Source organism: Columba livia, chromosome 3 (assembly GCF_036013475.1).
Source record: "Columba livia isolate bColLiv1 breed racing homer chromosome 3, bColLiv1.pat.W.v2, whole genome shotgun sequence".
In the NCBI taxonomy this organism is placed as follows: Eukaryota; Metazoa; Chordata; class Aves; order Columbiformes; family Columbidae; genus Columba; species Columba livia.
Window position 1 is genome coordinate 111,612,406 of NC_088604.1, and position 24,469 is coordinate 111,636,874.

At 39.7% G+C, this 24,469-nt stretch overlaps 1 protein-coding gene across 44 annotated transcripts in view; it reads right to left on the reverse strand.

Annotated features, from left to right (window-relative positions):
* Positions 1-24,469, reverse strand: part of WDPCP (WD repeat containing planar cell polarity effector) — a 156,617-nt gene that overhangs the window by 22,672 nt on the left and 109,476 nt on the right. For 39 of the 44 annotated variants that reach the window (XR_010471747.1, XM_065059224.1, XM_065059218.1 and 36 more), the window contains one exon: positions 19,328-19,430. The exons of the other annotated variants lie outside the window; for them this stretch is intronic. Coding sequence is in view for 38 of the 39 variants with exons in the window: in XM_065059224.1 (XP_064915296.1) it covers positions 19,328-19,430 (103 nt within the window). In the remaining variant the exon portion in view is untranslated. The remainder of the gene's footprint in view (positions 1-19,327; positions 19,431-24,469) is intronic. 44 annotated transcript variants of the gene reach the window in all.

Sequence of the window (24,469 nt, forward strand, 5' to 3'; positions counted from 1 at the left end):
TGCACGGGGCACACCCTCTGCCTGGCTCTTCCAGGCCAAGGACCCAGCGTCTCTGCTCCCGGCCTCTGCCCTCCAGGCATCCCGAGCAGGGAGATGTGCTGGTCAGATTGAGGCAAGTAGTCTCAGGGGAGAAGAAAACCATTCCAGGGGGTTAATTGAAAGAGAAATACATCTGCAAACACAAGACGCAAAATGGAAGCCTGCAAATAAACGCTGCCAGCTGGAAGCTGGCCAAACTGATACAGCAGAAAAGAAATTGAAGGTTAAATGTTTTGGATGCTGAAGGCTTGGAGTTCAAAGAGGAGCTCATGGAAACTCCCAGCCACCAAGTCCACACAAAGAGGCTCTAGGCAAACACAAGCCTTTCTGCAGGACAGCTTTATCCCAAACAGAGTTTCCAAAAGGAATGGTTCAGACGAATGTTTAAGGGATATCTTTTAGCACCTGCGAGTTCTTGTGCAAGGGAAGATGATGCCCACAGGTGAGCTATGGCTGAGGGGCAGAAGGACTTGCTTTCTGTAGGGAAATGGATGAGAAATGCATATGCCCACATTGGGTTGGAAGAATCATGTGTAGCTGTGGATGTATTTTTGTTGCTTGGTAGAAAGAGGCAGAAAGGAGCTGCAACTCCAGGCCAGGAGGTGAGGGAAACCAGGGCAAGGCTGAAGGTCACTCTGCGTTCCCTGGAGAAACAGCTCCTGTCCATATCAGGAGGGAGGGACCATACCTGATGGCAACACAGTTTTCACCAGTTATAGGACTGAGAGATTGCAACCAAAAACTCCAGCCTAAATCTCGGGGTTAAAGCACCTTTAGAAGGATGTTCCCTTTTCCAAAGAAAATCTCTGTTCCAGATCTGCATGGGCTACTGTTTTCTACGCGGTGGACTGGGAGTAGCAAAGCTGCCTTTTTCCACTGGACCAGGAAGCTGAACTCAAAACAGAGGATGGAACAACTGGTGATGAGTCCCTGGCACACCCTCTGTGCCAGGCCTTTCTGGCTGTTTTGGAGAAGGACCCTGTGTTTCCAGCACTGACCCTCCCCTAGGGGCTATACAAGACCACCTTGGTCTTCAGACAGCCTTTTCTTTAATCAGCTGAGGTCAGAGTCCTTTATAAATGAGGTCTGCGTTGTTATCCTGTGCTACAGTGGGGTATGAGAGTGGCATGAGTGACGGCAAGGCACAGTTGCATGACACTGAGGCTCTCAGTGCAAGAATTATGTTTACAGGTGGGAAAGTCTTAGACTTAGTATCGACGCTTTTTGAGCAGGTACATAACTACACCGTAGCACTGGAGCAAGGCTAGAGTTCAAGAGTTAGCTGATTGTATCTCTCTCCAAAAGGAATTGCCTCAGACCAGTTAATTTGTCAAGATAACGAATTGCAGCAATTCTCCTCGTTTGGAGCTGGGCCACTAACATGGATCTGAACTGTATTTAAACTCTTGATGACAGAGACTGAAAAAAATATTGCAATACTGGAGGTACAGGTTCCTAAAGTAAAACTGTGTGTACAGCTGGAGCTGAGAGGCAGCAAGGCCATGTGAGTACACATCCTGCATATCCCTTAGACATGAAGAAATTCCCTGGGGCATTGACTCTGGTGCCTGGACAGGCAGAGATCATCTCGAATCTTTGGGAGTGATTTAGATCCAAAAGGATAATATAGTACCCATTGAGTCTCAACTCCTGGAATATGAGATAACAAGAGCAGGATTTTTACCTCCCTCCTTCCAAAAAAAAGAAACATACCACAAAAGTACTGATTTGAAGTTATTGAAGGTTTTCTAGTAGCCACAAGAAAAAACCCCTCTATGGGCCTGATGCTGTGATTCTCACAACACACTATTCTCCCAAGCCCCAGGTCTTTTCTGTGAAGCATTAGACACGAACAAGTTTGGAGGAGAGGAAAAGCAGAAGAAAGCTTCAGTAAAAATGGAGGTTTAGCCCAGTGACTGTCCTCTCTGTATGCTGATAGTAAAGTAGATAGCACCAGGTAAAATGAAATGATGTGTGTTCTTGTGCCAGACCTTCTCCTCTGGCTGCCAGGTGTTCCTTTCCCCACAAGAGAAACGTGAACCAGAATATATCCTGTACAACTCAGGGGAACTGAAAAGAAATTGGGATGAGCAATACTGTCCCTGATGGACGCTCCAGACGTGCTTAGGTTGGGGAGCAGGACCAACTTTCCCTGGGCTTCACTGGTGTGCTCCTCCAAAGAAGGCAGCACAAAGCCTCTGCTGCTACTGGCATCTCCTACGAGTGGAGTAGGACACAATGAAGTCTCTTCCGTTTCTGCTCTAGCAGTGCTTTTCAGTGTTGGAAAAAGCAGGAATGTTTTCAGAAATGATTTCATGCTGCTAGGTTAAGTAGAAATAATGCCAGGTAAAGACAGAGAAGTATGCAAGACTTTTTACAAGGACAACCTGACTCTCACCTTGCATTGGCACACCCTCTCTGGGAAAAGGATGTACCGAAAACAAAATGGGTTGTTGATGACCGTGCGACTATGTCAGTGCCTTAAAAAGCATCAACATAAGAAATTAGCCAGGCAGCTCATTTCAGAATATCTCTGCTGAATGTTCTACTTAGGAATGAAATTACTTTCTTTCTCATGTTATTCAGAGTAATCATTCTCTACCTGTAAGTCCACTTAATTTAGAAAAGCAAAATAGCTTTTATTTTGGAATAAGTGCATCCACAGGCAGAGTTCTTTCAAAATAGCTAATCTGGTTATTGCCACATGTAAACAAGCCCTTATAAATTGATGGGGATGGTAAAGAACTCGTGAAGGTATGGCCCAGAACTTCTTACTCAATTTGCAAGCACTTACTTAGACCTATCTTCCTCAGGGCTAATATGGTGATCAACACAGCTTACAGAGACAGGTTCAATTTAAACAACATAGTTTGAAACATATGTTTGAAAAAGAAATGAGCTTTTGACAATTGCCTCCTCCTGTTGTTCCAAGTCTACCTTGCTTGAGTTGATCCTCACTTTTAAACACCACAGTCAAGTGGTAACCTGATGTTTGGTAGATCTCAGAAGTGTTGATTGCCCATAAGGTTGGGTCCAAGGCTGGTATGGGTGGGAGATGAAGTGCGTGCAGCCTCTTCTAGAACAAGTGAGTGACCAATAAAGGGTAATGTTACGTTGCCTGTGGCTAGATTCTTGGCTTTGGCTGCAGTAGAAATGTCTTGCTATGTGCAGATTGCAAAGAGAGGATTAAATGTTACAGCAGAAAATCATAGAAAGAATAGGTATTTGCAGGATGGATGATGTCATCTTGTGCCATATGTAGGGTGCTTATCTGTTTTTGTTCCCAAGACTTTTCTGCTGCTGGAGTGCTCTTGGGAAAGAAAGGGCCATCTCAGACTAGAAACCTGGGCTGAGGTTGCACTGACTGTGTTTGTGGTGACTTAGTGCGTGTGTCCACACAGCATGGCAGCAGCAAGAACTATGTGGGAGATGAAAAGTGACCTAGATCAGCACCCCTAATTCCTGCAGCTGTGCTAGTTGCTCTGTCCTTTGCAAGTTTGATGTGAACCAATACCAGTCATGTTAGAGACTGACCTTGTTTTCTTGGAGAAACCTGTGTAAAAATGGCTATAACAACACTCTTGACACTTACCTCACAGGATGTTGTGAAGCTTAATTAAATGTGGCAAAAACATTTTGAGATCCTTAGATGAAAGATGGTTTTATAAATGCAAATTATAATAATTACAGCTAGTAACCACCATCAACTACCGAAACAATTAATTCAGGTTGCCACAGGCCATCACAGCAATGTGTGCAAAGAGGCATCAGCCATTTAACAACGTATATATTGCGTGAGAACTCAAAGCCTTAAAAATGTTGTAAACACAGGAAAAAACTAGACACTTGGGGCTTGTCCCCGCTGGGTGCAGTTGGTGGAAGTTTCCTCTATCGCTTCCATCACTCCCGTGTTTGCATTGTGACTTCCCCAAGGAGACGAGCCCACTTTAAAGATCGCATCAGTGTGACTGCTGTAAGTCCCTATGATTTTTATATATATTTTTTAATATTTATATATTTATATTTTATTTATATTTATATTTATATTTCCATTTTTGGAAAATGACTGCAAATAGCTTGGCTCACAAAAATTGAGAAATACATAACTCTGTTTTTTGTTAATTCTCCCTCCCACCCCCCAGCCCACTTATAGCATCACAGAATAGACTTTGGCTACAGGGTATTATCCAGCTGACTTTCCAAGGGCGAAAACAAAAGCTAAGCAATCAAGATGTGTCTGCCCAAATACTTAAAGGCCCAGTGCACACATTTAGTTGACAACTGACTGAAATCTGAACCATTTTGCTCAGCCTTTCTTGTTGCTTCAAAACTGATTTGGGCTTAAATAGCTAAAACTTACAGGTGTTTAAATGCTCTCCCTTGTCAGCTGAACAGCCTCATCAGACATGGTCTGAGGATGCAGTCAGACTGGAAGAGAGATCCAAAGACCCCACAGGTGAATCCCAAAGAGCAGGCGAGCCCACCTGTGCCCCTCAGGCTTATTTCACTGCTTGCCTTGAAAGACAAAAATTCAGAAGAGTAGTAGTTACTAAGCATCCAAGTTACCAAAGCAATTAGGCTAAATGCACTGCAGCTAGAAATTTAAGCAATGCACTGAATTTAATTTGAGAATTCATGGTCATAAGACTGAAACCTTTAACATTTAACCTAGCAGCAAATTAAATCAGCTTTCTGATCATGTGAAAAATTCTATACTATTGAAGTTTGAAAGTGTGAAGCACACACTTATTAAAAGGAGGTTTTTACTTTTTCTTTTAATGAAGAAAAACTTCAGACCAGTTAGTTGCCTAATCCAAATAATGGAGAAACGGGAATACCATCTGTAAATAAAGCCCAAAGTACAAAACAGTATTGCTTTCTGGCCTCTGCCAGACTAATCACAGAATCACAGAATGTCAGGGATTGGAAGGTACCTCAAAAGATCATCTAGTCCAATCCCCCTGCCGGAGCAGGAACACCTAGATGGGGCTACACAGGAAGGTGTCCAGGTGGGATCTGAATGTCTCCTATACTTCAGTCTGTGCCCATTGCCCCTCATTCTATTGCTGGGCACCACTGAGGAGTCTTGTCCCACCCTCTTGACATCCACCCTTCAGATATTTATAAATGTGGATGTGCTCATAGTCTGTGGGTTTCAAGGAAAAAAAAGTGCTACTGATGCTGCAAGGTTTTATAGACTAAATTTACTCCGATATCAATGAGCGTAATACCTGAAGGGTTTAACAGATGCTAGCTTTCCATGTGCCAACATTGAAAACGCTTATATTTTTTCAGTACCTTTAAAAATACTGACTTTCTGTAATACCTTTTTGTGCTTTAAGAATTGGAATACTATGTTGGGAGTTTCTTGGATAAGTTTTCATAAAATGAGGGCCAAATTTTTATGGGGTCTGTGTTGTGTGTGCGTATCTACATAGAAAATTAGCAACAGTGGTGCAATGTATAGAAAACATGCTATTTTAGAACTACAAATGACACAACTTTATTGTGATGTGTAAACATGCAAGTTGTGTGTTTGCACACACATGCACATACATACACGCACACAATATGCGTAATGACATCCTGTTGCTAAGTTCTCTTAATGACACTTATATGGTGCTCTGTTCAATGTCTCTTGGCCAAATCCTACAATTTGAGATAAAACCTGGATGCATTTTCTAAATGTACCTCAAGGCACAAGGACATAAAAGCAGTTGGGGTATTAGAGCATGTCTTGTTCTAGCCATCTCCTGAGCACCCTGACTGACACTTTACAATTTACAAGAAAGGTGTGGCTAATAAAGCCACTGGAGCAGATATAAGGGCAGGCTCTCCCTGATAGGCATTTGTGGCCCGTCACTCACCCGCTCCACTGTTTTGCTGCACAAACTTGCTGATAACCACCAGCACATTCTGTGGTTCAGGTGCCCAAAGGCCTTAAAAGCTGATGTGACCGCATCGGCATCTGAAAACCCCAACTGATCGGCTGACACTTTCCTTCCCACCCCTTACCATTAGTAGAGGGGAAATGTAAAGCTTTGGAAAACGGACACACTGTGCTTCGTGTGTCTTTTCAGAGGGGAAATGAGACCTTGTAGAGACAGCAGGTTTTTCATTCCCAGGATATTCCTCTTGCCTCTTTGGCAAGATCTTCATCTGACTGGCATCCCTCAATTACAGAGTGGCATGAATACCAGGGTGGTTTTGTTTTTAAAACCTCACGAAGGTAGTTTACACTATACGCTTCCTTCTGCAAACAGAAATACTTTGTCCTTGCCTATTTAAATGAACTCCATCAGTAGGAGCAGCGGTGGTGGATGCTGCTTGGGAAGCTCAGAGCCCTAGAGGGATCTGTGGGCAGTTCCTGGCTGCTGAAGGTAACCATGACGGGCTATGGGAAGCAAAGCAAAGAGCTGATGCCTGGATGCTAAGAAAAAAAAAGTATCACTGTGGCTCCTGCTGGAGTTCCCCCATCCCCTATTTCCTTCCCCTTTTTGCTCCTCATTGAAGTAGACAACAGGAGTTTGGAGATAAGATTCTGTCTCAGAGAGATGCTTACCTTTTTAGAATTTTTTTCTTTTTTCTTTTTTTTTTTTTTTTAAGAAAAGGTAATTATCCTAGACTGCATGCTCTGATATCTGTTGAAAACAGCATTACTTCTCAGCCACTCCTTTCATCACTTAAAGTGCATTTTGTATCAATTGAAAGCAATTAATGTTCAATAGGGTAAGTTTGCCCTTACAAAGCATCTTTCCACATTCCTGCATTGCCTTTGCGATCTTTTTCTTTCCTTTCATGCCATCATCGGTTCTTCTCACCCATAGATGTTTCCTATCCAGCTGGTTACTGCTGTGTCCTCATAGTCCTTCCTTAAAGCCTGATCCAGCTGCCTGTGCCTCTTCTCTGACTTCGGGTGGAAACCCTTCCACTTTGTGTTTTGTGGGGCATTTTTGGACTGCCTTAGGCTGCAGGTGGGAACTCAGCCCTTTGCAGAGAGAAGGGATCAGTCAGAGAGAAGCTGCCACCATGGTTCTTTCCGATCTGCTAAGAGCTGCTTGAAGCTATATTCCCTCTGCAAGAACAGTGCTCAGTTTAAAGCAGGCTTATAGCTCACTGCTGATTTCAGGTCTATTTTACTAATGATTTTGCCTCAAAATCAGCAAAATTACTTCCAGACTGCCCTAAGCTAACGCTGGGTGAGAATGCCATGTGAGCAGGTTGTGCCTGGACCTTGAGCCTCTACTTACACCTCCCCTGGGGTCCCGATCGATCCGGGGTACAGCCAGCTGCAGTGGCCAGTGCTGCGGTTTTCCGGAACTTCTAGCCCACCTGTTCCCTTTGTATCACACAAAAGGAAAGAAGCCTAGTCTGAAACAACATGTGAAAATAAGAAACTCTTTCTGAAGTCAAAATAGATGTGTAAGATAGCAAGAACTTTAAAACCCCCACTAGTACCAATATACAGAAAGGTTTAATCACTGCTATTTAAAATGCTACAAAGCGAAAAACAGTTAGGGTGCAAGTAAACTAAAGTATAGGAAACAGCTTTCTATGCAAGCTGAGTAGCATAAGGAATGCAAGAACATTATTGTGGCTAATCTTAATATGAAAATGGACAAGGATTACTTCACAATCTTGTACTGGCAGGTGGCTGAAGCCATTTAATCAGGCATCTTTTCTATTTCGAATTCCTATAATTATCTATCATAAAGACAAGGTCAAACTGGCACAAGATCTTTCTTTCCCCACCCTCAACTTGAAGGGAGGCAAGGCTAGAACATTTTGGAAGTCTTTGCTCTCACAAAGAGAAGTGCAGCTATCCAGCTTGGGCAACTGTAGCAGAGATGGTACCTGAGGATCCTTGCCCAGGCTGGGATTACTCCAGGCTGTGCAGCTCATGCTCAGGACTAACCACTCCTGTGTCATGCAGTTACTAGAAAGCTGGAAGTAGCTAAAAGAAAAGCCAGCATGTTTAGATGCTTATCACAGCATCATGGTGCTACTCAAGATTTAATCTATCCGTATAGTAAAAAAACACCTCAAACTTAAGCAATGCTCACAATCTCTTCCATCTCAAAGGTGAAAAGAGGAAGGCAAAGCTGAATCCAAATGATCTTGCACAACAGATTCCCTGATCCTGGTGAAGGCCAAGTTGACATAGCCATTATGTTAACCTGACCTAAATCTGATTTAAGTTAATGGTGGAAACATTTACAGTTCCAAACATCGGGGAAAAAATGTTATCCTACAAGTACTTGAGGTATTCTCCATACTAGAGGCATCTGGAGAGTATTTTTTAAATTATTTTTCTTCTGAAAATACTTTTTTTCCCTCAAAACTGATTTTTATTTAAAAACTATACTAACTTTCAAACTCCCATGTAACCAAGAATATTTTGCTACCCTTGCCATCTCATTTTGGGAAGTGCCCAAAACTTTGCTTAAAAATAATTCCAAACTCCTTAATATATATAAAGTTTTTACTATTTCTTCATTATGTGTACCAATTGCACACCAAAATAAGGTAGCATTTTAGATACAAAAAGTTCCTTTAAAACTGTTTTTTAGGATTTTATAACCTTTACTTCTGAATGAGCGGAACTTTTAGTTGTTTTTCTAACACAGCATTGTAATCAACTTGTCTGGGACCCATCTACACCATCAACATCAACAGGCATCAACTTACATGGGTAATTTAACACCTGCATATGGGTAAAGCAGTTTACCTCCTGCGGATTGCAAATTACTAATAGTATTGACTGTTTCTTTTGTCCCAAAATAGGGTGTCAGATCAGTGTGTGCAGAAGCTCTCATCCTGATTTTGTAAACATTACACTTTGACAAGTGCAGCACCAAGAACCTGACACACACTGAATGAAATGCAGACTTCTCTGTTAGTAAATAACTTCAGTTAGGTGATGGAAAAACCTGAAATGTTTCTTGCTCTCTTCAACCTCTTCCTTCCTCTCACTTGCATGTTGTACTTTCCCTGAGACAAAACTGAGAAGTTTAGGATGTGGTGGCATCCCTGTACACCCTGGAATAGCATTTGTATCATGGTTGTTGTCACACTGACACCTAATGGCAGACATGAACTAGAGTAAATACGGCTGATTTCCCAGGGGTGTGTTTTTAGCCTGTTTTGTAAAAATTCCTTCAAATTATAGAAAACAAGTGAGCTTAGAAAGTGGGCTTCACCTGATTGTGTGGTTAACCTGTGGGAGGGCAGTGCTGGGAATGCGACACTGGTGGGGAGAAGCTGAGGGCACAGTGCTGAATTATCATGACAAGAGCAGGGGCTGTGGCACAGAGCTCAGATGCTGCTGGAAGGATGCACAGCCCGTCACAGAGAGCTCACGCAGTCCCCAAAGGAAAACAAAAGCACTGAAGGCTCAAGTGAGCCAGCCAAAGTCATCCAGTAGGCTGGTGATGGCTGGAAAGGTCTAATTTTGTCCAGCCTTGTGTTGTTTCTGATCCCAATGCATGAGCAGCGAAGCTCTCAAACACACAAAGGAATAGGCTGGGGCAGTGTAGTTGATAATAATATATAAAAACAAGGTGCTGACTAAAGCTTACGGTTTAGTCAGCTCTGTATACTACAGTGATCAGAGTGGAGTGCTGTGGTCCTAATTCTTGCCTTACGTACCTAAGAGGCAACAGCAATGCAGTCACCAGGACAACCTGGGCTGACACTGCAGCAGACTATGTCCACGTAGGCTCCATATCTGTGAGCTAAACATCTCACCTTTTGGTAGCTAAAAGCAAGGGCCTAAGGTAAGCACTTTGTAGCTATTTTTCTTTGGCCACAACACATCCTATGCAGTAAAAGAAATAATTAACTGTAGCCATAGCCTTTTATCTAGTTAATAAAATTTTGTATTATTTAGGCAGAGGTGTGGTGAAATTTAGCAATTAACTTCAAATTATGATTCTGGAGAAGTTTAGACTGGGCCCCAAATCCTTCCTCCCATGCGTTATGTGGCACAGTCAGAGGGTGAGCTCATGTAAGGTGGTTCATCAGCAGAAAAGCTTCCAGGTGACAACAGATCAAGTCCTGGGGTTATTCTGCAAGGTCTGAGAGACAGCCTCAGAATCTGCTTTTCACCTGGTGCACTTCAGATGTATATGGATATCTCCAGGGGAGATTTCAGCAGTAAGAACGTTTTTAACACAATTCTACAGGAAATAATGTTGTCTTCCATGTTCCTTTACAGTGAAAACTTTTAATCTATCAGTGAAGTGGTTAACCCATGGGATCTAATCTACATGAGAACTACACCATGACTTTTTACTGATCTTGTGGTATGCAAGGACCCAAAGCTGTGCTCAGAGCCATCAGTGGTGAAGGACAGCAAGCAAGTCCTTGTAACTCCTGCCACTGGTTCCTCATGAGAAGTCAGGCTGAGCTGATGAAAAGACAGGGGTGGTGGAATCAGGCACAGCAAGCCTGACATCAAACATAGCCTTGCAAACACATTCGAAAGGGATCACTTTAAATATGGGCAAGAGATTACCACCATACATGCTCATCAGCTATCACTAATGACATATTTTCATCATATTAATATTTTGCCATTTCATAATACGAACATTGCAGAGATAACCAATCCTGCCTCACAATCCATTTTTATGACTGAATTTTACAGTTGGAAATCTAGCATGATTCTGGACTTCTGGTATCTTGAATGTTGTGAAAACTGTTATTGAAGGGCAGATATTATTCACACGAGTTCAGGAGTTGCAGCACTCTCCTGGCACTGGGATTTAAAGTAAAAAGAAGCCTTGATGCAGACTAACCAGCAGGAAAGATATTTAGGGAAAAGATATATCAAATAGCTGGAACGAAATACAGAGTATATGCAGAGGGAAGAAAACAGTCATTAATCCTGGATGTACTTACTGCCTTGTATTAGGCACTGTTGATCAATTTTTCACCAACACTTCTATTAAACAGCCCATTTTTTTTCTTCTGGCCAAGTTTGACACTTTAGAAAGTGCAAGTCTGACAACAGCAATGGGTACAAAACTTACTCTTGGGCCCCGCTAAGCTTTTCCCTACACCTTTCACCAGCAATATCCTGATTAGAATGTTATCAGCCCTGAGATGGGATTTTAACAGGGAACTAGATTTTGTTAGGCTGAAAGCATTCACCAGAAGCTGACATGGGGTCATCAAACACCTTCACTTTTGTTGCAGGAGTTTTTCAGGGGTGAACTGTCAAGCAGTCTCTTGTGCAGAAGTCTTTGGAAGAAAATAGCCTCAACCTCTGATTTTGCCATGGGCAATTCCATGGTATCCCCACTTAAGAGCCTGTGGCATGTCTGGGGAGTGTACTGAAAGAGGCAGTAATAAATAAATAGTCCAACATTTTTGTTTGTTTGTTTGATAAGAAACCAGATGTTCAAAATTCTCATATTTACAAGAGTTGGTCTGTCTGAGCACAGGAATCCACAAACTTCTCCTGATGTTGACTATGTTGTAACTGATTGCCACCTCTAAAACTGACCTGCACAAGGAATATTTGGTGATAATTATTTGGTAGGCCACTATAAAAAGACTTAATGTTGAAATATTACAATTGAACATTAAATTGACACCTCATGTCAGCCCACCATTATACCTCTTTTCAATTCCTCTGCTGTCGTGCCACTGATGTGATGAATTGCAGCCTGTCACATCACATTACGTTACGCAGAACAAACAGGACAAAACACATACCAACTGCCACGCAAATATGTGTTTGCCAGCTCTTTTGAGTGTGTAGAAATGCAATCGGCAAATTCCCCATCACAAAACTAGAGGCTCAAGGATGGCTCTAGGGTGTGTGAGACAAACATGCCTCTGACACACTGTGAACATACAGACAAGCAGCTCTCATCCAGCTACAGCAATTATGGAAGCACCTCCTGCTGTGATCATTCCTTGCTCCTTCAGAAAAAAAAAAAGCAGCAGCGGATTGTGTGGCTGCTGATGTCATGCAGCAAAAAATAAGTACGTAATAATTAAACCAGCATTTGTGTTCAGATTTGGAGCTATTTTTATGACTGGCTAGATTTTGGCTGTGTATGTGTAAATACAACACCCACTTATGTACACACACACGTGCACACTGTGAGATGTGTGAATATACATTCTGTGGCTTTTAACTGCAGCCTCTCAGCCTACGTGTGGGCCTTTTGAAGCTAATGGGAGATTTACCAGGGGCTTTTTCACAGAGCTGTAGGCAAGACTGGAATCCAGAACATATGAATATTATGCTATAATGATACAGTGTAAATCATATAGTTTGACCTACAGTGAATTAGAGGCCATTAAATTTCATCCAGGTATCCTATACCAAGCCAGAAAAACTTGTGTTTGACTAATGCATAAATTGTATTTGGCTAAAACCTATTTCCCAGAAAGGTATTCATTTAGTCTCCATGTAAAGACACTTTCCCTGCATCAATTTCTTTGATAGTTTGTTTCAACAGTTATTTTAACTATGGGTGCTTTTTATTTAAATTGACTTCAGTCTATGAAGTCAGTGCTGAGAAGATAAATTCCTACTTAAATTCCTAGCTATAATGTCAATGGATACCTGAATACTGACTTGCTTCTCTTTACTTCAATGCCATGCCATGGGCATCCCTTCGAGATCTTTTATGCTGAACTGTTCTTTACCATATAACATCCTCACGCAAGGAATAACTCTGTGAATTGTTTTCACTTTTGTAACTTACTTATTGATATGTTGCCATGGAAAATAAGTTGTTTACTTGGTAATTAGTATTATCCATTTGCTATTGTCTATGTGCAAATCTGAACTGAGAGACTTTACATACCTTGCAATAACCTAGTGGTTAATAGAATAAATACAGATTATACACAGACCGTCCTTTCTATTTCCAGAATTCGGAAATAATGTAACCTTTTTGTTTATAAACCAGTCAGAGTATGTGGCTACATATATATATAATTAACTCCCTAAAGCTGGCTCTTCCAGTTACTGTTTTATTTTTTTTTTTTCCTTCTCAACACATCATTTAAAATTAAGGCAAAAAATGGTTAATCTATGACTTCTTTGTAAAACTTTTTCATATTAAATAGGGCATAATTTTACTGCTTACAGATATTACATAATATGTGGATCATTAAAATGAAAACATCAAGGAGAACAGTGTCTTTATTTCAGGCATATACTGGTGCTTTTTAAATCAGGTTCTGTAGTGGTCAAGAATATGTCATGAAAAAGAAGGGGAACAAATGGAAAGCCATGATTATTCTAAAGCTTGACACAAAACTATAAATCTCTTTCAAGTGAAGATACACAGATCTTTGTGTAGTCCTCTGCAGCTAAGCAAACCAGCTAGCCTTTGATGTACTTATAATTATTAGGGGCTGAGGATTATGTCTTTAGGCAAAGCTGTCTAGCAGAGGAAAGGTATAGATCAAAACTGACATCATGACACAAGCAAGTGGAGAGGTGAGATGAGGTGGAGCCAAAAACAGTTTGGCATTACTATAGACCTTAAGTAAAACAAATGACTCCACTTTGCAAAAAGAACACAAGGAGGGAAGCAATTAGTGCCTGTAACCTCTTGATAGAGTAAACCCTCACTACTAGTTGGAAAATTAAAAATGTAATTAACAAAAAGCTAAACATCCCAATAAATAATAAGATTCAGCAGCTACACTTAGTTATACAGGAACGATTTGTTACACTCCCAATGAGGCAGGTATGCCAGGCCATGAATTCAGAACTAGCCCTGCAAGAGGCCTCCACACCATGAGTACTGGGTGCCACCAGCTCCTCTTGAAACCAGAGGACTCAAGGAGGCTACATCAAGAAAAGCATCCTTCCAAAAGAGGCTCTTTATAATTTTTTGGTAGACAGCAGGTGTTCTGGTAATGCCAGGTCTACAGTTGAGCTTGTAACTTGCTAAAATCCCCATTCAAAGCCTGCTGAAGGTGGCGGAAATCTTTTCATTGTGTTTAGTGCACTCTGTATCAAATGCTGTGTGTGGCTTGATATGTGACAGAGAGTGTACACATGAGCACAGTTAAATCATTTGAAATTACTATGGATCTTCAAAGACACTCAACTTGTGTGGCACACACAAAAAAAAGTGCTTGTGGAAACTTAATTTCTTGCCATATATTAACTGCCAATCATACTTAAAAAACATTTTTCATTAAAAATGTTTTTCTGGTTCTCTGGGGAAAAAGTCACATTCTTAGAAAAATAAAAACAAAGGATTTGATTCCAGAGGTTTTGATTGACTTTTAAACTGAGAATTTAAATAAATAAAAAGGAGATCTAACACTTACACTGAAGGGAGCAAAGCTCAAAAAAATTGTAGCATAAACAGGTGTCCCCCAAGATTTTCCAGATCACAGTTCATCTCTGCACTGGATAATACCTTTTAAACATGCCATAAACATGTTATGCAGTGAAATAAAAATCATGCCATGAAACAGACGGCTAAGATTCTCAATGAACTTGAAACTTGAAAGCAAGAGAAAGGTGTATATGCCAAAGAAGAGTAGAAAATGAAGCCTTTGTCATCAGCATCAGAGAGGGTACATGAAGGTAAGAGGTCTATTGCTTGATAGATGAAAGGAGTCAGGATCAGAAGAGGAACACATGTTATCAACTAGGCTAATGCAGGCCCAGAGGAGGTTACAAAAACAGGGGGACAATTCTAAACACAGTCTTGAAATGCAAGCAGGCTCACCAGGACTGTCAAGAATAGGCAAAGATCTGAGTAAATTATGAATACAAATAATCTTGAGGTAGTAGACTGGATGCATGACCAGACTGATATCTCAGACACACTGTATGGAAGACAAAACACTATAGCATGTGCCATTATTAATCATCACAAAGAACATGTAAGCCATTCAATATAAAATATTTTCACAGAACTAAGAAGAAATGAATAAATTCTCCACTTAGGATTAAAACTGGTGACATTCCTTGCCAATAAGATGAAACATTTAGGGCCTCTACATTTCGACTGTCATTTTATGAACAGTGTGGGAAATTAGACCTCTGTCTCTGTGAGAACTGATAAGATTTCCTATCTCACTTGCAAACATTATGGAATATTTCCAGAAGTGTTTTAAATTTCTATTTTAAGTGGAAAAACCTCAAGCGCTTTCATGAGACACTACTGAACCACCAAAATGTTAGTCAGTCCCATCTAGCACTTCAGAACAATGCCATTATCTCCACATCAGTGTTTTTATTAAGATATCTCTGTTGGAAGTGTTGCCTACACATTAGCATTACTAATATTGTGAATTTAATTCTAAGTAGAAATACCAGGTTTCCCAATTTGCCTTTGAACTACGCAGCAGTTATCTGTCTTGTCACAACATGAATCCCTTTTGGGTGAAAGCTATTGATTTGACGGTTAAAATCATCTTGCTAGGCCCTAATGTAATTTGTTGGAAGTTGGCCTTGGGAAACTTTCTGACACTGACTACATATGCTCTTCGTTGGATATTCATTGAGCAATAATGTCTGAAAGGCTGAGTTCTTCACCTCTGTGATCATTATTAGTTATGGCATTTCTTAACAGGCTGTGCTATGTCAGTTCCTTGCAACTCAAGTTTTACATTAGCAACCTACCATTTACAGCACTGAACAGATGCGCTTTTCTACCATGGACAATATTGTACCTGGTTACTTGTGTTGCAGGAGTGTGTATGTGAGGCTACACCCATAAACAAAGTTCATTAATAAGCCTACAAATGTTGTCAATATTGAAGAAAGTCCCCTCTGTTTTCATCAAGTGAAATGAGGTGCACAGAATATGTTTTAGGCAAGGCTGAATAAGAACTCCCTGACCTTGTTACGGAACCTGTAGGTCTACTACAGAAGTAATTCAACAGGAAATCTTTGGCAGAGGAAACCACAATACCTATGGCCACTGATCTGCTGATCAAATGGGAGTGGGGAAAAAGGAGACAGCTAATGCGGCCTCTGAGATGTATGGTACCATTAATTTAATCTTCTCATGCCTCAAGATGCATTTTCACAGGCTGTCAAACATAAAATCTTATGAGAGTAATTTTCTTTAGAAGATTTTAATCAGTTGAACAAAATATCTGATTCTGCCAAAACCATAGCAGGGAACAGCAGCAAGCTCACTTGACACTTCATCTTGCTTAGCAATATTCTCACCAAACTAGTATGTTCTGAAGGTCTACAGGTGTTTTTACCACACGCATTCAGACATTCTTAGCTTTGATGGTGGCTTCTTCAAAACAGTGCATAGTAAAGCACAGCCATGTGAGGAACTGGGAAGGTCTAAAATTCAGAAAATTTTAAAATAATAAATCTATTTCTAGTTTTATCTTGGCACAAATCTTGATCTAATGTACTTGAGGAATCTACCAATGATTATAGAACTCTGGATGACATATATAAATTTAAGCTGAAATTATATCATCATTCCACATTATTTGTAGGAGCTTGAAACTCTTCCAAAAGTCTGAGTTTGAAATATATTATGTTTGAAGTGAGCCCTGTACACGTAAATATATCTGGGGCAAGATGGAGCACTCTCAAGGGCTTGGGAATCAGCCAGGAGCACTGACTCATGTTATTTTCAAGTAGTGTTGAGCTGAGTTTTGTGGATGGGCTAGCTCAGGAAATATGATCAGATATTGATATATGATAACAGTTCCCATTTGTACTATTTAGGATCAAATATACTGTAATAAATATATAAAATATGCTGGAAAGAGAGAGAGGACAGGTATTATTTACTGAGGTGTTCAGTATGACTTGGGAGCAATAGCACTGATTGCATCTTATTGCCTCTCTTAGCGTAGGTTGCTGCCTTCTTGTAGAAGCCTGAAGTTGGTGCTCCAGAAGTTCGGGGGTTGATCTGGGACGTGTGACCACTGGTGAACTGAGTGGCTGAAAGCCCCAGACAGCAGGGACTAGATGAAGAGGGTTGGGATTCGGAGATGGTTAGGGGACAGAGACCTGGTTAAAACTGTGTTTTAAAGCTTCTGGTTCTGGCATGAGTTTTTCTACCCCTCTCAAAATGTTAGATAAATATAGTAATTTACATATAAATCACTTGTTATCTTTTGTTCTCACTGGGTCCACAAAGTGCATGTCTCATGACACCTTTTTCGCTAACAGCAGTTTATGAAATAAAAACATCATCAAGAAAAGGTGCCGAAATAAAGTATAATAAAACAATACCTGTGGCTATGATGTCACGTGCTTTAGGTGAGATCAAATCTGCAGTGAAAGGAACTCATGGGAGATTCCTGTTTATTTTCATATAAAATGAACTGGATGCAAATTCATTACTGTTTAGAGACTGAATCTCAGTGACAGTTTGTCCCAGGGGCATTGAAAAGTATTTCAAATCATTCAGATAGTTAATTATTCAGCAAATGAGAACACTTTAAATACTTTATAATATAAAGTGACTTTAATAATTCATGCTTATGAGGCATTACAGGGGTAACTGTAGGACTGCTCTGAAGGAGGGGAAGACTGTGTGCCTGCACATTTATAACTGAACTCTAGTAACACATGTATTACATCTCATATGCAAATAATACACTTGTGATCACCTCAGGTTTGTTCCCTATCCCTCTCTTTGCATATGTGTCTATAATACTATATAAGGCTCTCAGTAAACATAAAAATCGCCTAAATTCAGAAATCTAGTAATAGTTTGCAAGGAATTAAATGAAGACACAGGCTAAGTCTTAACGTTTCTGGATTGTGAGATAATAGATAGTGATCAGAGATAAGTCTTAAGGCATCTTAGTTATATTGGGTGCAGAGGATAACTACCCAAGAAGGAAGGGAGCGAGAGGAGAGAAAAAGAAGAGAAGAGAAGAGAAGAGAAGAGAAGAGAAGAGAAGAGAAGAGAAGAGAAGAGAAGAGAAGAGAAGAGAAGAGAAGAGAAGAGAAGAGAAGAGAAGAGAAGAGAAGAGAAGAGAAGAGAAGAGAAGAGAAGAGCAAGAGAGATGTAACTGTACACTTCAAAGATTTCATAGTAACTGATGACCAAAACAAACATAGTTTTTGGCAATTCTACTAGTGAAAGGACTTTTTCCCAAAGGCCCAGCTGCTGTACAAAAAATGCTCAAAGTGATGCAATCTTGAAAATTAGAGACCCTTAAGAAAAGAGTTCAGGACAGGTACTGCTTGATTTCTACTCCACTGTAGAGGGAACAAGGTGATAGCATATTGCATAGCCTTGAAAGTCATGGATTTATGGAATATGCAGAAAAAAACCCACAGAAATGCACATACCGCTTTGTCTGCATTTCTATATATTTGAATGGCATTTGCTTGTATGCCCTGGGTAAACACAGAGATGCACAGTTCTAAATGAATCCTATGTTACCCAAGATCTCAAAGGTTTTGTGACTCCTGCTGAGTCTTAAGCATATTGTACTTCTTGGCATGGGACATGGACAAATGCTCACTGACTTCCTCTAATATTCAAAGGTGCAGTAGCATAAACAAAATAGCACTGTTCATATTATCTACAAACATTTTGTGTTCTTTTTTTCTTCTTTGTCTACTTTCTCTCTGCTGGAGGTCAGCTACCTAGACTGAGACCCCTTCTGCTTGGTTCATGCTATGGGCCCGAAATCAGAACAGTCTACATAGTTGCATACATCTCTTCATGACAATTCAGAGGAAACACAAAGAGAAAGTGAATGAGTTATGAGTTCCTTGCCTGAGAAGTCATCTGTGTTTGAGCTATTAATCTAACCCTGAAATTTTTGCATTGATATTCCTTATGGAACTGCAAGAAACCCACTGCAGGCATAGCTGTTATTTTAAAGCCAGGATATGAACCTGTGTTCACATCAGTAAGTGTTTCATCTGAATGCTGCCAAAGCATTCATGATGTGACTCGTTATTGGTACAGTGTGCACAAGCAAATATTCAGAAGTGAATGAAATTGCCATACTTGGCCTTTAACGGTGGTATGAATAAAGATTATCAGATCCAATACCTTACCTCTTGCACTCAGTTCAGTTTCTACGGCCTCAGCTTTTCTATACAGCCATAGTATAAACCTTTTTTGCTTCGGAGCTATCGCATTGACACAATCCTCACGTGGGTACTGAAAGGCAAAGCTCTTATTTTTCTAAGCCTCCCTCTTCAGTTATGAATAAAAATACTGTCTCGTTTTCAAAGAAAACAATGCAACCAAAACAATAAATCCCTTACAAATATAACATGGTGTTGTACAGGACAAGTATTGATTAAAACAAAAAGGGCTTTTTAAACACCATTAATTCTTACCTATTCTAGTAGTTATTGATTCTGCATCAATGTCATTAGCCTTTTTCTTTGCCACTTCAGCTAGTGCCAATTCACCCTTATCTAGTGCAAGGTAATGGATGTCCTTTGGAAATGAAAGAGAAAAAAAAAGATTAATCTAAAGTGAATCTCATAGGAGTAACAAAAGGGATTTTGAAAGAAAGAGGTTCTTTTATTATTTAGATCACAAACAGAGATGGAACCGATGAACCTACCATTACATTTTAATTCTCTCCCAATGCAAATTCATTATCTTGTGCCGTTGAATATAGCAATGAATAAAACACTGACCAGTCATGCACTGACAAAAGTGAAGCTATTTACTCAGTGTATGAAAGAAACCAATCTGTCTGCTTTTAAAGTAACTTCCGTTGATGCAACATGAGTTAAAAGGGTTGCTAGGAGGGGGCTCTATGTAAACCAGATCTGAAGTACTGGAACTCTTTTGGCTGACAGCACTTATTTGAAGCATGTTAAGGTTACAGCCAGCACATGAATTTTTGGGTAAAAGTCTTTTGAGACTGATTTTTGTTTGGAGCTTGTCCTGTTCCACCGGCTGTGCTTTGAGTCAGGTGATGGTGGTCCTCCTTGTGCTGACATTGGTGGTAATAAGAACAACGATCGTTGCATTTTAACACCCAAACAGGTGACTCGACTCCTGAGTCATAATTGGAACGCAAGGGGCTTTCAGAAAATCTTGTTGTGTTGCATGAATAGTTGCCAATACTCTGGATTGAGTCCTTAAGCTAGAATTGAAAATAAGAGGGCTGAATTGCAAGGCTTCTTACTGTGTGGTAACTTCGGAGATGAAAACCACCCGTACTATATACAGCACAATCTGAGGGAGAATATATTCCTGCTGACAAATTACAGCCTCACTGCCTGTGATTTTGGCCCTCAAAGTGAAGTTTCATCGTTGACCATTAATAGGGAGACAATTAATCCCCTTCTTGTCTGGCCTCATGGCCACAGACTGCTCTGTGCATGAACTGAGACAGATGAAAGGAGGGAAAACTCAGAACAGTTGGCAAAGTTCTTTTTTCCCCACTTCTTTGCTGAAGATGCCAATTGGTATCCACAGATTTAAGTTATTTCTGGCCATTGTTCTGCACTCTATCTGCATGCAGGGATTTAAAGGAAAAAGAAGTGTTTGCTGGAAATATTGACCTCTGCATACCACAAAAGCGACTATACTCTCAATCATGCAGAAGATTTCAGGTGAAACTGTCCTCTGTGAATTTACTGTCACTTTCATCAACTTGACAGAAACTTCTGCAGGAAAAAGTGCACTTACTCTAGAATGAAAAGCCGGATGAAAAAAGTGAGAGTAATAGTGTTAAGACTGGAGAAAAAGATGCTGCTTTTATTATATGCTTATTTTTCTTGGAAAAAAAAAAAAAAAGTAAAATGAAAGTAAGAAGCAGACTGAGAATACTAGGGAAACTGGATCTGATTATGCAGGAGAGCCTGCTACCGACTTGCAGAATCCCAATAGTCTGGAGGAGTCGACAATATTTTCTAATTAGAAACACAGGTGTGACTTAAAAAACGTGCAAGTGTCTTGGGGCAAAGTAAGGAGTTACGAACTTGTTGCGAACTCTGTACTTCCTCTCTTTGTAGGTCTGACATGGTTGTCAGGAGAAAAGGGCCTGAGTAGCAAGGTATGATTTCTATAAAGATTAAACAGTAGATATTGTCAGCTTATTTAGATAACAATAGAAAACCTAAGGGCTCTGGAACAAGTCTGAGCTTACAAAGATTTGAATGTATAGGCAGATTGTGTTCACTAGGTTAGAATACATTCTGACTATGTTTAATTACTATATTTTTGTAGTTTAAACTATGAGAAGTATTCTGTATTTCAGTGCAATTTTAAATAATACATTTGGGAGGAGATGGAAACAACTATAGAAAATGACAAAGTTCTTTCAGTTAAGAAGTTGTTCATGCTGTGTGTATCAAAACACCTGTTACTTTCAGATCTTGTTTTTGCCCATGTTCTCTGTTTTGAGTAAAGAATTGTAGAGGTGCTATATGCTCATCGCTAACTAACAGAGGCTTTCTATGAAATAAAGATACAGCCATCAGCTGGTAAGCTTTCTTCATGGCTCCTCCAGTTGCTGCCATAAAGATTTTTTTCAGAACAGTGGCTCATCTCTGTCTCTAAACAACCTTTAGAAAGAAAAGATTACAAACACAAACACTGCTAATGAGACAACTTCAGATAAAATGTAGGTGTTCCTCATTCCAATAAGCCAGGAAAATTGTATTTTTCTAAAAATTTATAAATCTCTGAGTAGAATAAAACTAGAAAAATGAAAGAGGAAGAAGAAATACTTGATTACAGGGTGCCTTAAACAGTGACAGAAAAAAAAATTAGCTGAACATTAATTACAGATTTTTTTTTTTCCACACAATTATCTAATAATTTATCAGTTCAAAGATCATGTCCCTCTCAAAAACAATTGTGACAATAAAAACAATTTCCAGCTGCTTATCAGGAGTTTGCTGAAAGAGCTATATTTTATAATTTAACAGTTTGATTAGTTTCTGGACTACTTCCTTTTTACCCTCATCTTTGTGACTCACAGAGCTGGCCCTGGGTGAGCAGAAGTCATTTGAAACACTGATGTGCATTTGTCTATAGGATATTTCTGGGCAACAGTCCAACATTTCTTCGAAACATGCACTTTCCTCATCAGTGTATCACCCAAGATCTGACAGTTTTATTAAAGTGTCTTTTCCTTGCAATTTTTGCTACCTTTGGTACAGGGGATGGCCTTTTGAATTTTCAGCAGCTGAGAGCTAGAGCAAACTACAAAAGGATTTCAAGCTAACAACCCTGCTATTGCTTGATCTTTTCTGTCACAGATTGGATCAGTCACTGTCCAATAAATGTAGCTGTTGTTCATGATATTATGTCCTTTTCAGCTTTATTTTTTTATTGAACTTTGTAGGAGATGATAATAATTGATGGACTTAGACGTGACGTGAGGGTAAAGCTTATGGGGAGACACAGAAGTGTCTGCATGTCTTGTTATGGCATCATACTAGTGACGCTATAGCTATAGGACTAACTTTTAAGCTCCCCCTCATTTTTTCTTTTTCATTTTTATGAAATAAATCAGCCCTTAGGTAGCGTTCTCTCAAACCTCTTTGCAATCTCATAGCAAATAACAGGAATGATGCACAGCCCCATTTAATTAAAGATGCTCACGATAATTCTCCAAGACATGTAGAAGTCTTAGAAGATGGTATTCAACACTTGGATCCTCCCCAGCCTCTGTTAGACCTGACTCTCTCTATAATTTATTTATTTATTTATTTTTTCCTTCTGTGTTGCCCTTTAATAAATAGCTTTTTTTCTTTCTCATTTTGCTTATGTCTTCAGATATCTTTCTTTAGTCTACCATTTCTTCTTGAAATCCCACTAAATTAACTGGGAATACAGTGGCTTGACTCCATCTGAGGCTTCATAAACAGATGTGGCTGGGCTATAAAAAAACAGTACAAATAATTGATCTATATATTAGTTATTCATACTGCATATAATTATAGATGCTTTAAATATAGGTAAAGTCAAGTTGGATCTTTTTAATTGCATTTTGACCTATAGAAACAATATATACATATTATTTGATGTTATGCAGAAATAAAGGATGCAAAAACCTTGCTTAGCAAAAGTATTGTTATACTAGCACCTAGAAGGACTAGAAGCTTTCAGGGAACAAGTTATCTAATTTTCACACAGTATTTAGTGCAATGAAGCCCAATTCCCTAGAGATTACTGCAGCAAAAATAAATAATTTTTATGAGCTATGCACCTTTATACTTCTTGAGTCCTGTACTTAGTAGTCTTGCAGCAGTGTCATTGTTAGCTTATTGTAAAGATTGTTCATTAGTACCTCACTTAGGTGATGAATTAACAAAAGGACATTTCCCCAGAGGAGGCAGAGAGTTAACAGAGGATTTGAAGAGGCAGGCATGTTTGCTGCTTGTTGCATAATTTAGGGGAAACTATGAGGAAACTCGAAGGTAATGCAAGCAGAACAAGGCCAATATAGAACTGGTTTTGATCTCACAGTAACATAAGTCGAGAGGAACTATGTGAAAATATACACTTATGTTTAAGAGCATTGGTAAGGTGGGAAATGGAGAGTAGGTGTTGAGAGAGGAAAGGGAAAACAAAGAAGAGTAGGAAAGGATGGAGCTAATTTCTCTGTGAACATTGAAACTCCTCTTGAAGGAAGTTGGAGAACCTTTTGTTGAGAGAAGGACATGTGGGGCCAGGTACTGACAGTCCCTCCCTCTTGTTAGCAGCTTTGCACCCATCTCTTGACCCAACATTAGTGTTCCCCACTCTGGGACAGAGGTGGTCCCTCAGCCCTGCTGCCAGTGGAGGGAAGATAAAAAGATCATGTAAGAAATCCTCTCAGTCATATGAGAGAGGGTCCTTGAGATGACAGGCCAAATGCTGGGTCATTTGTTCTGCCAGAATGGCTGAAATTACTCAGGGAGAATTTATTACCTGTATGGTGGGAGAGCCCGCAACAAAAAGTTGTAACCCACTGCTGACATGTGACAGTCTGAATCTTACATGTGACTGAGCACTGCTTAGCTTGATCAGGTGTACAATTTGTACTGAAGAAATTACATCCAATAAAAAGAGAAAAGGAAAAAATGAGATAAAAAGAGGAAAAATTGAGGAGAGTAAACATAAAGCATATAATAAATTTCCTAAAAGTCTGACATTTCCATCACATTCTTTTGATGCATACTTAGAAAAGTTTATCACAGTATTTACATCTTTCTAATTAGATGGAACAAGCCAGATGATTAGAGCCGTGAAAAAAACATCAAAAGGTTCACACAACTTTTTATATAATTAGAAGGGAATTTTCATAACCCATAAAAGCAGGATTTAATTGTGTAATTTAACATACAATTTAAATATCAAGATCAAACTAGCAGGGCAAGTGACTTAATGGGATAAATGATATTAACATCTAGTGTCAAAGCTTAATTTAAACAACAGAATGTCTTCATTATGCAAAAGAGTCAAGCAGATGAATTTTTCAAAGGGCCTTTTTTTTCAACAAGCCCCTTTCCTATTGTTTCTTTGAA